This window comes from Pseudopipra pipra, chromosome 26, assembly GCF_036250125.1.
Source record: "Pseudopipra pipra isolate bDixPip1 chromosome 26, bDixPip1.hap1, whole genome shotgun sequence".
Classification (NCBI taxonomy): domain Eukaryota; kingdom Metazoa; phylum Chordata; class Aves; order Passeriformes; family Pipridae; genus Pseudopipra; species Pseudopipra pipra.
Window position 1 is genome coordinate 344142 of NC_087574.1, and position 13668 is coordinate 357809.

Sequence of the window (13668 nt, forward strand, 5' to 3'; positions counted from 1 at the left end):
GCATACCTTCCTCCCCCATAGACACAGTTTCCCCTCAGACCAGGGGGATCAGACCAAATCTCTGGTGGGAGCTGTTTTATTAAACTTGTCAGACCTTGAACATCAGGGGAGCTGTGTACAGCTCGTGGCAGCAGGTGCTGGGGCCTTGGCCAGTGTCACCTGGAAGGGGAAAGGAGGAAAGGGGACCAGCACGCATCCCTGCTGCCCTGCATATCCCCTGAGCCAAGGGACACTTATGGACAGTTGTTCTGCACCTCCCCCTGTCCCCTTTTGGTCAGGGCTATCACCTGACACTGCGGTGACAGACGGGTTCATCAGGATATCCTTGGCAGAATGATGATGGCACTGAGTCACAGTTACCATTAAAGCTTCATTTTTTTTAACATCATGGTATGATCACTATAGCCCAGAACACCATGATTTGAGTAGCACAAGATTTCTATAAGCAGCACCAGCATAGCAAGATTTTGTAAGCCCTTTAGCACCGAACTGTACAGCACAGCTCAGCTTATGATGCCTGATCACCTGGACCTGATCACTCTGCAGGCCAGGGCACATCCTAATCCTTGGTTTGTCATGCCAATATAACAATCTTAATCTAGACTTGAAACACGTTAACAGAACAGGAGTGGCCCTTTCAGGGGAGAAGAGTCTGTTTGGTATTAAGATGGGGCTCTGCGTGCTGCTGTGCTGCCCTGTGCTGCTGTGAGGCCATCCCAGCCCGGCAGGCAGGTGCCTGTGACCTGCAAGGCCTGTGAGGAGCAAAGGAGTCGGCCTGGGGCCTGGAAATGGGAAGGCTGATAGGGAGGGGGAGAAGGGGTCTTCCTGGCGCACTGGACCTTCAGGGACTGACGATGAGGGCAAAGGGGACTCATGTAGGACCAGCTTGGTCACAGAGCACAGCTGTTTACGTCCTAAAATGCCCCCCTATGAGCAGGAGGCAGGAGCAGAGGCACTGTTCACGAGTGCCATTGTTGATTGTCTTCATCAGAGAGCTCCTGAAGTGCTGCTGGGGGGACGGTAATACAGGACCTAGACATCAGGTTAGGGCAGGGGCATAAAAAGTCACCTGAGAGGTGTAATGCAGGAGTAAATGCAGATACTTTGTCTGGGTAAGGGACACAAGGAACCTCCCCAAGGATGACAGGGATAAAACCAGCTGCTGCAAGACGTGATGAAAAAAGCCATCCAAGCAAAGTCATGCCCTAGCTGGATGCCCCAAGTATAAAAGAAGAAACACCTCGGAGTGGAGCAGGAGCCATATGAACTGTGCTGAGCTGGGCAGGAGTAAAACCACCTGTCCTGAGAAGAACTGAGTAAAACTTGATGCCCCATTCCAGGCAGGGGCCAAACCAGCCAGGTCAAGTGTTGTTAAATAACAACCAGCTGCATCCTTGGCGCATGAGAAACACTATCTGCCTGCTGAGCAGAGGTTACACCAGGCGTCCAGAGGACTGCCTGTTGCTAAACACCTCTGAAACTGTCGGGATAAATAGGACCCTCTGACAAATTGGCTTTTTAGTGTTAGAAAGCAAGTGATTACTTTTATTTGCAGCCCTGCGTGCGCATGTGGCTGACAAAAATCCTGCCTCCGTACTGACAGCAAGACATCGCTTTTCACCTATTTATACAGATTTGGCAAACAAAGAAATTAATGTTCATTGCTTCCAAATTACATCACTCACTCCCTTTCATTACTTAGTATTCTATGTGGTAGTGGATATTAATTTCTCACTTTCTACTGTAATAACTTCATATCTTTAATCTTTTTTGTATATTTTCCCTCCCCTAGGGATTTTCTGACACAAATGCTGAGCCTTTGTTAGTCTTCTTCTTTAGCTGCTGGTTTCTGCAGAAGGTCCTTGTAGTCCATAAATCTTGTGTTCCAGATCTCCTCCTTCAACAGGACATCTTTCTCTGGCAGGCTTTCTCCACTGAAGCATAACAGGGTTAACTTCAACAAAACTTACAGTTTTAGTACTTTTCCCAGGCTGTGTTCTCCCAAAGGAGCTTATGACAATTTTTACTCCATGCTGTCTAAAGCTGATTTAAGGCTGAACGCACCGCCTATGATGTGTGTTAAAAACAACTAATCAAAAAGTTAATTAGGAACACTAAAAAAATTAGAAAAGTTTTATGATTTCCAACAAGCCCAAAACAACATAGGCCAAGTGCAGCAGGGACAAAACTGTCTCTACCCATTGATGCCAGGAAAAGGCAACAGTAGTAAAACTCAATAGCCACAGGTGCTATTAAGCCGGTATTTGTTTATTTCGGCGCCGGACGTGCGGGGGATAGCTCCGCCTAACACGCGCGTGCCCTCGCCCGTCATAGCTTCCGTTTTATACAATTAGGTCATACAGATTCATTGCACATTTTTACATCTTCCTGAACTACCTGAGAGTGGGCAGTGTTCTATGTAAATCTCGGGACACGCCTCCTGGAGCCTGCGCACTTCTCTCTGGTGGTTGCCTCGGGTGGTCGTAAGGGATGAAGGCTCAAAGTCTTCCTCTCTCTGAACTTCTCACCTCACTCAGTCCCTCAGCATCTTCCCCTGGCAACGGCTCCTCATGGGGTGCCCGTCCACTCGGTGTCCCATTGGTTGTCTACGGGTTACCCTTTGCTACACTGCACACTTTCCCACTGGCTGCCCCTTCGCACCATCACACAGCTTTCCCATTGGCTGCCTCTGGGCAACTCCCCATTGCCTGCTCACCAGCACATAGCTGCTATCTTAGCAACAGCACACGAACCTTAAAATTTCACTTATTAGACTGTGCAGCTTGAAATTTTCCCTTATCAATAGCAGCGTAACATTTTCTCAACAGCAACTTAACATTTTCCCTTATCACCATCCAGAGTGGGAGTCTGGCTAAAACTGCGGCTGATCAAAACCTAACCCACCCTAGCAGCAGGAGTAAATGTGAAGCTGCCAAAAAGCCATCCAGGAACGTTTTCAGAGCTTGAGGACAAGACAGCAGCTGGGCGGGGGCCAGCAGCCAGCCAAGGTCCTCCCAGCGCAGCCTCTGAAGGGTTCCTTTGGCAGTCCCAGCTCAGGGTCAGCCCATGGCTGTACCCTGGGGGCAGATGAAATTAATTGGAAATGAACCCATTAGAGTCCAGGTGCTTTGCTAAGAGTCTCACTGATAGAAGTGGAAGTGAAACCCTCAGTGTCTTGGGGGCCAGAAAAGCTGTGACCTGGCTCAGTTACAGCCCTGAGCAGGCTTTTACTCCTCAGGCCGTGTGGCTCAGGGAAGGTGTGGGAGCTCTGTCAGAGGATGACTAGCCCTTTGCCACCAGCACGGGGGGAGGTGCAGTGGCTTCCACCTGGCGGACGTGCCATGTGGGTTCCTGTGCCCAAGACCCATGTGGTTCCGTGTGGTTCCATGTGACCCCATGTCACAAAGGGGCAGAGATGTGGCACCCATCCGGTATCCTGAGGAGCGCGCCAACGAAAATCAGTTGGACAGAGTTGGCCTTCGGGATAACTCAGCTCCTTCCTTTGCTACTTGTGTGCCTGCCTTTTTTGGATGGTTTATTGTTTACTGACCGTTTCTCCTCAACTTTCATCCTCTTTCAAAGGTAATGCTTTGACTTTTGGCACAGATCATAGAGCAGGGTACATGGGATAAAAGTATAGGCTGATTTATACCTTCCTAGCTGTAGGCTGAGCTGTTACAACTTTTATAGGCTGGCCACGTATGACCTAGGCTAGAATTCCAGTTCGCTGATTCTTGGTTTTTTTCCATAGCCTAGGATAGGTAAGTAGGGAGGTGACTGTAGTCTGAGGGGATGGGCTCAGCCCACCTTGACTGCTGGGGGAGGGAGGGAGGCAGAAAAAGGAGAGCAGCAGAGGCAGCAGTTAAAGTAGTGGCTGAAAGACGGTCACTCCTAGGAGGTGGGAAAGCCAGAGGGCTCTGTTGCTGAAGCAGTGTCAGGAGAGCAGCAGGGCCTCTTCAGAGAAGGTAACATACATTGGAGCATTTCAAAAGGGCCTTTGAACCCGCTGTGAGTTGGTGCCCCGCGACTGATCATAAGGGCGTGAGCTGCAGCTCAGCAGCAGTTACAAGCACCACTGAAAGACTTGGTGGTGGATGCCGTTCTGCGTTTACTTAGAGTTTTTATACTTTCAGTGAGCTACAGTAATTTCTTTGCAATTAGGTGACGGGATTGGTGCTGTTCTCTTTCTGGAGAGAAAGACATCCTTGGTCATCTAAAGCATTGCACTCTCTTCCTGAGAGAGGCAATGGCCACAGCAGGGAACGACTCCTGTGAGTAATAGCTTCACCAGCAGGTTTGGACTTTGTGAACTGCCACAGACAACTGACATGGCTGGTGGTCAAATCCCAGAACGATGTGCTCACAACCTAGAGTGATCTCTGGGATGTTTCCTGAGAGCAGTCAAACTGACCCCCGTGTTTACAATTAGACCCAGGAAAACACCTTTTGTCACTCCTCTGACACTAGGTACAAGACTTTGAAAGCTGCCATTGCTCGTAGAGAGGTCTGCCATCCTTTGGGTTACCTTCCGTGCTCACTATTTACTTGTTTTCAACAAGTTACAATCAGGAAAAGGGATGGCTTCACTGATAATTCAGTCTAGAACTCTACTGAGAAAGGAAGGTAGCCTGCGGCCCAGAAATCAGATTGTGGGTTTGTTGGACTCTCAGCAACGTAAACAGGGGAATGGATTTTTCCAAAACAGTAAATTTAAATGGCACTGTTTAAGCTTCCCCTGATGTTGTTGGGTTGGCAGTTAAAGCAGATGGTCCTGAGTGCTCCTGTAGAGACCTCACTGTTTAAATATGCCTTTGTGCCTCATTTCATCTCTTTCCAAATGGAATTTCCCTGCAGTCATTGCCGAGGGAATGACTCCGCCACAAAGGATCCTCTTTCCCCCGGAGAAGATTTGCATGGTCTGGCAGCAAAGACAGAGTGCTGGAGCAGGACTCCGCAATGTGGGCAACACATGCTTCCTTAATGCTGTCCTGCAATGCCTGACATACACCCCGCCGCTGGCCAACTATCTGCTCTCCCGGGAGCACAGCCAGGCCTGTGAGTACTCTTAGGGACGTCTCCCTGTAAATCTGTTAATCAAATCCCAAGGATTCCCAGAACCTGAAATTTGATTTAGGAGAAAAGCAGCCCTTTGTCAGCCCCAGAACTTGTGTTCTTTGTACACTCAGGAGCCACCTGTCCTATCCAGCTGTCTTATTCTTCATGAAGGCACGTCTTTCTAGCTCTGGGTCTCTATTCCTGCAAGTTAAAACCTCAGTTTAGCATTCCTCTGAAGAACATTTTCTGTGCACTAAAACGTCCCGTGCTTGTTGAAACACTGGGAGGAGTGGCATATTGCACTGGAGTGGGAGTGGAAGAAGAGGAGTATTCCACCACTAGGGATATTTTGCTAACCAGAGGACCTTCTCTCCCTCCCTCCTCAGGTCGCCAACAAGGCTTCTGCATGATGTGCATCATGGAAGCGCATGTTAACAAGGTCCTGCATTCCTCAGTCAGTGCCATCCTGCCTTTGGCTGTTCTCAGGGGTTTCAGACGTATGTGATTTCAGGTTCTTTGACAGGTTTTCTTCCCTTCCTGTAGGAGACAACTGCTAACTTCCTGTTTCTTAGTCATAGGAGAACATTTTCAGCTTGGCAGGGAGGAAGATGCCCATGACTTCTTATGCTGTACTGTCAATGCCATGCAGAGAGCTTGTCTGAGTGCAAGCAATGAGTAAGCACAAGCAAGTTACCTTTACAAAGTTCTGAGCCCTTTGGACTCCTTGATGTGGCCTCATCAAGGAAAACCTACAGCCGGGGCTTGGAGGAAGTAATGCTCTGTCTTACCACTTGTTTCCAGCTTGGACATATCATCCCAATCTACTACCATTGTCCATCAAATATTTGGAGGCTTTCTGAGATCCAGAGGTATGTTTCTACAACTACTGCTCTCCTTGGCACTGCCTGTGCCCTTCTGTCTGCCTGTGCCCAACAGCTGGTCCTGGGACTAGCAGGACAGGTACAATGAGCAAAAAGCAGTACCATCGTTCAGCTCACCATTGCTCGGCATTTTGATTTTTCCTTCCAGTCATCTGCTTCAGCTGCAAAGCCATTTCTGATTCCTATGAGGCCTTCCTGGATGTCCCTTTGGATATCAAAGTAAGAGGTTTTGCAGTTGTGCTTCAAGACATGGCAAGGCTTTTCAGAGTCAACACATTTGTCCTGAAAGCATATGCTGTGAACACAAGAGGTCTTGGTCGTGGATGGGAAGGGGAACGGATGTTGTCCTCCTGCAGAGCCCATGGCACTGGTCTCTCTGTAGGTGCTGGCTTGAAGCTGGACAAGCGCCCATTATGCGCTCTGCACCCTTGACATATCCTCCTCCTTCTTCCCTTTGCCCTCCTTCAACACCTGTCTGGCTTCCAGGCTGATGGGTTGGATTGTTTTCACTACTGATGACCCTACATAACATCAGTAGCTCAATGGCAGGCGGTACAGAGAGGGAGCTCTTGATTGCCCCGAGAACCTCTGGGACAGGGGAAATGTTCAGCACCACACTCCCTTTCTGACTCCTTCTGGATATAGCTTGCAGATTTATGGCGGGTCTCCTCAGCATCAGCTACAGGGGTTTTCTTGTCAGCTCCTGGAAAATGTTTGGGCCAGGGCATTTGCTGTAGCTCAGTGCACCAATTTCTCAATTCTCCAGGCAGCCTCATCCCTCACTGCAGCTCTGGAGGACTTTGTAACACCTGAGCACCTGGATGGTGAAAACTGCTTTAAATGTAGCAAGTAAGATGATTACTAACAACATATTAACACTAGACTCTGTGTGAGGGGGCTACAAGTCATTGAGCAGAAGTCATCGTGGAAGTTTACTGCACACTGATGAGACACAGGTTTTTCTGTCTGGTTTTTGGGGGGGGTGGGGGTTTTTTGTTTGTTTGTTTGTTTGTTTGTTTGTTTTAAATATGGCACCGAATTGCCTTAAAATAGCATAAGGATGCACGAGACAAGAAAGGTTGTCTGACTGCCTTGGTGGAAGATAGGGTGCATTTCAGCGCTGTGCTCTGTGCTTGGTTTCAAGGTGTGAGAAGAATGTTGCCGCCACTAAGAGGTTCACTGTCCACCGTGCACCCAAGGTTCTCACTGTGTGTCTGAAGAGGTTTGACTGCTTCACTGGTGGGAAGATCAGCAAGGTGTGTACACTATTGGTGTGCAGCTTTCTCTTCAAGAGGCAGATTTCCTAAAGCAGTATGCTTGTCACAAGCTGCTTGTGTTGGGTTTTTTGTGGTCCCTTCTGGGGAGTGGAAAGTTCCTGTGGGAAGACAGGCAAGCACTGTGCTCTGATAGGGCTGCTTTGACTGAGAAGGGTTTCCTGCCCCCCAAACGATTATATGTTGCTTTATGGAAAACCAAGTGCTCATGAGCCCCAGAGATGTATTGATACACCTGGACTGGCCCCTGCACTTGGTAGGCTATTTCATGTCACAGACCAGGGTCTTTTCTGAGCCCTCTTGGTCTCTCCATAGGTTGTAGAGTATCCGGAGTACTTGGATCTTCGCCCATACATGTCTCAGGCAGATGGAGAAGCACTCCTCTACTCCTTATATGCTGTCCTGGTGCACAGTGGTGTCAGCTGTCATGGAGGACACTATTTCTGCTACACAAAGGTAAAAGAGCAACTTCCTTCCCAATGGGGAAAAATGTGTGCTGGGGAAGATAAACTTTCCTGTCAGTGTTACTGACAGCCAAAGTTTTGGGGCAGGAGGCCTCCTTAGTGGCTGGACTGCATTTGTTTTGACATGCTCTCGGTTTGGCAGTTTCCTACCTGTGTTTTTGGAGAGAAACCATGGAGAGATCCTTGCCTTTTTTTTACAGGCCAGCAATGGATTGTGGTACCGGATGGACGATGAATCTGTGGAGCTGTGTTCCATTGACACAGTTCTCAGGCAGCAAGCCTACCTGCTGTTCTATGCCAGGTAATAACCAGGATTCAAATATGTTCAGAATACATTTCCTTTTCCTCATTTGCAGTTGTGCTTCTCACCTTCCTGAGTGTTTTTCTCATCAAATGAAATTACTACCTGCATCATTCAGTGCTGTCAAATCTGAACTACTCCGTGTCTGTCCTTTACTGGGCTTCAGGCTGCGGCCCGGATGTAATCTGCTACTTGCCTGGTCTCTGATGTTGACTCTTGTAGATAAGAGGACTTAAAGAGGACCTCCAGGAAAGATGGGGAGGCACCATTTGTCAGGGAATGTAGTGACAGGATGAAGGCTATCAGTTTTCAGCTAACAGAGGGCAGGTTTACATTAGATATTGGGAAGGAATTCTTTGCTGTAAGGCTGCTGAGACACTGGCACAGGTTGCCACAGCATCTGTGGGTGCCCCATCCCTGGAAGTGTTCAAGGCCAGGTTGGACAGGGCTTGGAGAAACCTTGGAATAGTGGAGGGTGTTCCTGCCCACCACAGCGGGGTGGAACAAGATAAAGTTAAAGGTCCCTTGCAACCCAAACAAATCTGTGAATTTATGAAATGGAGGCTGTGGGAGGTATAGAGATGAGGTTTTTGTTGGGACAGAGGCAAACTTGGTGGGAAGACCCTAGCTGAGTTTCCCATTAGTGTCCTTGGTTAAGTCTTCTCTCTGTCATAGAAACCTCTCTGAGAAAATGACTGAACCCCAGAGGAGGTTGCAACAACAGCTCTAAACTGAGATCACTCTTTTGTTTTTCTCCAGATGCTCGGATCTGAGAATTGGAGAAAGGGCTTCTTCCTCACTGGCACCATCACATGCCCCTTCCTTCCTCAGTCAGTGTGCGGCCAGCAGCAAGCAGGCGGGCTCTGTTGGACCACAGGGTCTGACTGGTAGGACTAAGGTAACTTTGGGGTCGTGGGTCAGGGCATCAGAGGAATAGTGGATTTCTTTCTGGGATCTTAGCATTTCTCTTCTGTCCCTCACACACCGCACCTTTCTTCCCAGCCACAACGCTGCTCCCTCTCAAAGCATCCCACCTGGATCCATCCCTTTTGTGCGCCTCTGGCCTTTTGGTCTTAGTAGCCCTCCAAAAGAGCCTTTTGGAGGCCCCAAACTGTCCTGTCCCAGAACTTGTAGGGGTTCCCCACTGCTCTGATCCTTTCAGGAGAAAAGGGCAGGAACTCTCCACAGCTCTCTTTGCAGGGCATGAAGGACACTGGCAGGGAGCGGTCCCGGAGCAGATCCCCTCTGTGGGGCAGGGATCTCCGCAGCTGGTCTGTGGACACCACAGACTATGATGACTCTTCAGAGAGAAGAACTGGTCCTCCAAGTCGTGACCGTGGTCCTAGGGATAGCACAGCTGCAAGGCCTTCCAAGAGGATCTGCCGGTGGGCTCCCGCTCCCAGGGCTGCTCAGGAGCAAACCTTGCTGAGGCAGAGGGAGCCAAGCAGATCTGTGCGGGGAACTTACAACCTTTGCAGGAAGGACACTGGTAGGGAGCGGTCCCGGAGCAGATCCCCTCTGTGGGGCAGGGATCTCCGCAGCTGGTCTGTGGACACCACAGACTATGATGACTCTTCAGAGAGAAGAACTGGTCCTCCAAGTCGTGACCGTGGTCCTAGGGATAGCACAGCTGCAAGGCCTTCCAAGAGGATCTGCCGGTGGGCTCCCGCTCCCAGGGCTGCTCAGGAGCAAACCTTGCTGAGGCAGAGGGAGCCAAGCAGATCTGTGCAGGGAACTTACAACCTTCGCAGCCGGTTTGTGCCGTACACAGACTATGACCGCTCACTGCGGAAGAGAAAGAGGCAGAGAACAAGTCCTCCACGTTGTGACCAAGTCTTAGTGAATACTGCAGTTCCAGGGCCCTCCAAAGCCAGCTCCAAGCAGGCTCTCATGCTCCGGGCTGCTCAGGAGCAAACCCGACAGAGGCAGAGAGAGCAGAGAAGATCAACATGGCGGGGCTATGATCGCCACAGCCAGTTTGGGCAGCACACAGACTACCGCCCTTCAGAGAAGAAGAGGAGGGTTTCCACGCCCCAGAGATTCACGTCAGACAAGCATTCAGGGCACTCTGGCAATGATGGCGTTGGATTATGGCCCTGGCTCAAGCAGAATGGAAGACTAGCACTGCGTTTATTAGCCAAGGCATCCTTGTTTTCGACACGCCTACTCAAACCTGAGTGAATGATTTATCTAAGTAGATGATAGTTATAATAATATAGAGATATTATTAGAAATATAGAAATATATATAGAAATATAGAATATATAGAGAGAAATATATATAGAAATATAGAATTATATAGAGAAATACAGAATATATAGAGAGAAATATGTATAGAAATATAGAAATAGATATAGAAATATAATATAGAAATATAGAGAGAAGTAATACTTTATAATACATTATTACATGTTATATATATTCAGCAATAGATAGTAATGTTATAAGAAATATTATTAAAATAATAAAATAAGAAATACTAAAATACTGTAATCAGAATTATTTATTCCACGTTGTAGACAATTATAGCTACAAACATCTCAGCCTCGGCCATATCAATTAACATGACTGGTCTACTCTGGCCTCAAATCGGGAGGCCTGGAGACACACCATCTCTAACGCTGCTGTTTCCTTTGAGAACGCACGCAGAATCACTCTCGAGGAGAAAAGACAAGGCAGAAAGAATCATGTCTTGCAGAATATACCACCTAGGGAGTCTTTCTGCTGTGCCTTTTGCAATCGGATATGTCTATCTCGCATTGGCCTCATAAGCCACCAGCGTGCTTGTAACAAATATGGATAGAGCCATCTTAAATCTTCGTTCGAGAAGCCTAGCCACGATGATGTGTTTAAGACGGGTGTTCCATCATTTAGTGTTCTCACTGAAACCATGCAAATCGTGCGCCACTCGCTCACTTCCCACTCCTCCTTGCCTTCCCACTCCCCCTCCGTCCTGAGGCAGGCTGGACAGGAGAATTGGAGGCACAAAAGGTAAAGATCGCAGGCTGAGATAAGAACAACTTACTGGAAAAGGCAATGAAATAAGAAAACAGTACAGCAACAGAACAGTAACAGAAACAATACTAATAACAGAGTGTACAAGGGAGGCAAATGACTCACACATGATTGCTCACCAGTTGGTGCCCAACTTTGCCACCACGCACACAACCTGGAAGAGACCCCTTCCCCCATCCTTGACAAAATGAGGAATAACCTCTATGTCCTGGCTGTGCCCCCTCCTGGATACTGCCAAAATTAACACTGTCCTGACCAGAAGCAGGACAATCACCTTCCGGATGTGCAGCACAGCTTTCGGGTCTGCACCGGAGGCACTGGATCCCACCATGCCAGGGAGGGGAGACATCAGAGATGAGCAGACTTTGGAAAAACCTCACCTCTCACTCCGGCCCATCTTTTCTCATTTTATGGGATGGAAGAATACATACCCAAGAATACATACCCCTCCCAGTGTCCTTCTCACTGGAAATCCCCTGAGCTTTGATTCCTTTGCTGACATGCTGCTTCCTCTGGGAAAAGCAGTCAGAAAACCCAAGGCCATTGCTTTGAGTGAAGGTCTTTCTTAGAACACTTTTCCTGAAGTGCACCCAGGAAGGCTGGGCTGCAGCAGCACATGGCCCCCATGGCTTTGCTACATCTCATCCAGAACACCTGGAAGCCCTTCTCTCACCATCCAGCCGCTCCCCTGCCCTGTCTTCCCCACCCCACAGGGATGCTGACGAGGAGGTAACATACTTCACAGTTCAATCCCGATATCCCACTGCTGACTGGGATGGGGTGAGACCAGGGGCAGTTTTGGCCCCCAACAGCACCAGCTCTTGGGACAGCCAGGCTCTCTCCTGACATGTGGGCTCATCTCTGCAGCTTTGCTGTCCTCCACAGGGCGTTTGCTGAAAAAAATCATCTTCTAGAAAAGATATATGACACCAGCCCAGGGGTCAGCAGCACCACACGAGAGCTTGGCAAGATGTCCTGAGGACAGCCAGGCCAGGCAGAGAGAGGTGGAAGGACCACAGGGGCTCTCTGAAGCAGCCACATTGTACAACATAGACAATGAGGCTAAATAAACACTGGGCTGAAAGATGATCGTGCTCTTACAAGGGAAATTTACAGGTGCTGTACAGGCCTGGGGCTCTTGCTGGAAAGCTTCAGTCTCTGGGCTCCCGGTGGCCAAAGGCATTGCAGATAACTCCTTCTCAAGCAATGGCAGGGAGCAGGGTGGAGAAGTCAAGGATGAGGCAGATCAGAAAGACTGGGGCAGCACAAAGAGATCTACAAGGGAGAGAGGCAGCATCTGAAAGGCACTCCTTGCTGACCTATGAGCTGGTGCCGTGGGCTCTACAACTGCTGCCTGCAGTCAGCTTGGAAGCTCTGGCAGTTTTAACAGGAGGTTTGTCTGCAAACAAGATGGAGAGACATTACGATGATGGATGCGGGTATATTCCTGACCTAGGCTCTCCAGAGGGAGATTTGCTGTCTCCTCGTGGGCCATAGAGGCTTTTAATATGGGATGAACTTCACTTGGTCTCCCCAAGCTCATGTCCAACCTGTTCCATGGCCTCTGACTGCCATCTGCTGTCCACCTAGCTTCATCCCCCCTCACAACCCTGGGGACTCCTTGGAGATGAATGGCTGCTGTGCCAGCACCTACTGCTCCAGGAAGGGAGTGCAAGGTGAAGATGCTACACTCGCAGGTGCAAAGAAGGTTCATTTTGCCATGGGATCCCAGGAGGTCACCATGCACATCGTCAATGGGGTCTGAAAAAAGAAAACTTACAGATGTTGAGGCAGCTGAGCTCATCAAGCACATGTAGAAAAGCTCCTGATTTCAGTATGGCTGGCTCTTTTGAAATGCCCCAGGAAGGAAGATTTGGTCTCAGGCATCATCAGCCTCATTGGCCAGTCTAGAGAGAACTGCCTGGACTTGAATCAGAAGTTTGTGGATAAGAGATTCAGCTTCATTTAGCTAGAAATGGGATATCTCTCTCCAGTGAGCCAGCTGCTTGCCATTCCGTTAGTCCCTGACCACAAGCAGCACTGAATCCGTGATCTCTCCCCCTCCAGTTTCTCGGAGTCCCTGGGTAACCCTGAAAGCACTGCTTCAGTATCAGGTTCTGCAAGAGGCCTTCAAAAAAGCAGCTGGGGGACTAGGTGAGGGGAAGAACCAGAAGATCGCACACATTCTTCCCTGGATTCGTGAAAGACAATAAGAAAGGAATACAAGACCCCCAAAAGCAAGTCCACTTGATGGGAGCAGCAGGTGAGCATCTCTGGTTCAGTAGTGATATGACGCACTCAACTGCAGCTTGCAGACAAGAATCCTGAAACATTCCAGTAGCCAAGATTGCCACCTGATCCCAAGGTCCCCTGTCCTCTGCCCCATGCATTTCCACGGGACCAAAGCCCCTATGCACAGCAAAAGGAAAGTATGTGAATGTACACACATGGTAACTTGCTCCTGGCCTTTTCAGCCTATGGAGGAAGACAGCTTCCCTCATCAGAAAATGAAGCAGGTCTGACCTGGACTTTCTCAAAACACTCTAAAGCCAGAGGCAGGTTTCTCCCACAAGCGACAGCAAAGCCCTCCTCCTGCCCATGTTGTTTGGGAAATGCCACAAGAACCAGGAGAATCACAGAGAGATTCACACCTTCAGAGACACCAGTGAGTGCAGCCC

General features: G+C 49.1%; 1 protein-coding gene and 1 long non-coding RNA gene across 2 annotated transcripts; one reads left to right on the forward strand and one right to left on the reverse strand.

Moving 5' to 3' along the window:
- Positions 1–1747: 1747 nt before the first annotated feature.
- Positions 1748–3357, reverse strand: LOC135402996 (uncharacterized). Its single transcript, XR_010425281.1, has 2 exons — positions 3145–3357; positions 1748–1934 (listed from the first exon to the last, which is right to left on the reverse strand). It is a non-coding gene; the product is annotated as an uncharacterized LOC135402996 (long non-coding RNA).
- A 71-nt stretch (positions 3358–3428) lies between these two features.
- Positions 3429–10156, forward strand: LOC135402787 (ubiquitin carboxyl-terminal hydrolase 42-like). The gene is made up of 13 exons (XM_064636249.1): positions 3429–3582; positions 4162–4271; positions 4855–5055; positions 5442–5552; positions 5628–5730; positions 5857–5924; positions 6085–6155; positions 6703–6785; positions 7081–7192; positions 7526–7666; positions 7875–7975; positions 8735–8873; positions 9176–10156. Exons 2-13 carry the CDS (start codon positions 4247–4249, stop codon positions 10154–10156), a joined length of 2136 nt encoding a protein of 711 aa, XP_064492319.1. The 5' UTR covers positions 3429–3582; positions 4162–4246.
- Positions 10157–13668: the final 3512 nt, after the last annotated feature.

Coding starts and splice junctions, on each gene's coding strand:
- LOC135402787 (XM_064636249.1), top strand. CDS start 4,247: ATGGCCACAGCAGGGAACGACTCCT. Junction 6,156..6,702: donor ATGTCCCTTTGGATATCAAA/GTAAGAGGTTTT, acceptor TCAATTCTCCAG/GCAGCCTCATCCCTCACTGC. Junction 8,874..9,175: donor GTCTGACTGGTAGGACTAAG/GTAACTTTGGGG, acceptor CTCTCTTTGCAG/GGCATGAAGGACACTGGCAG.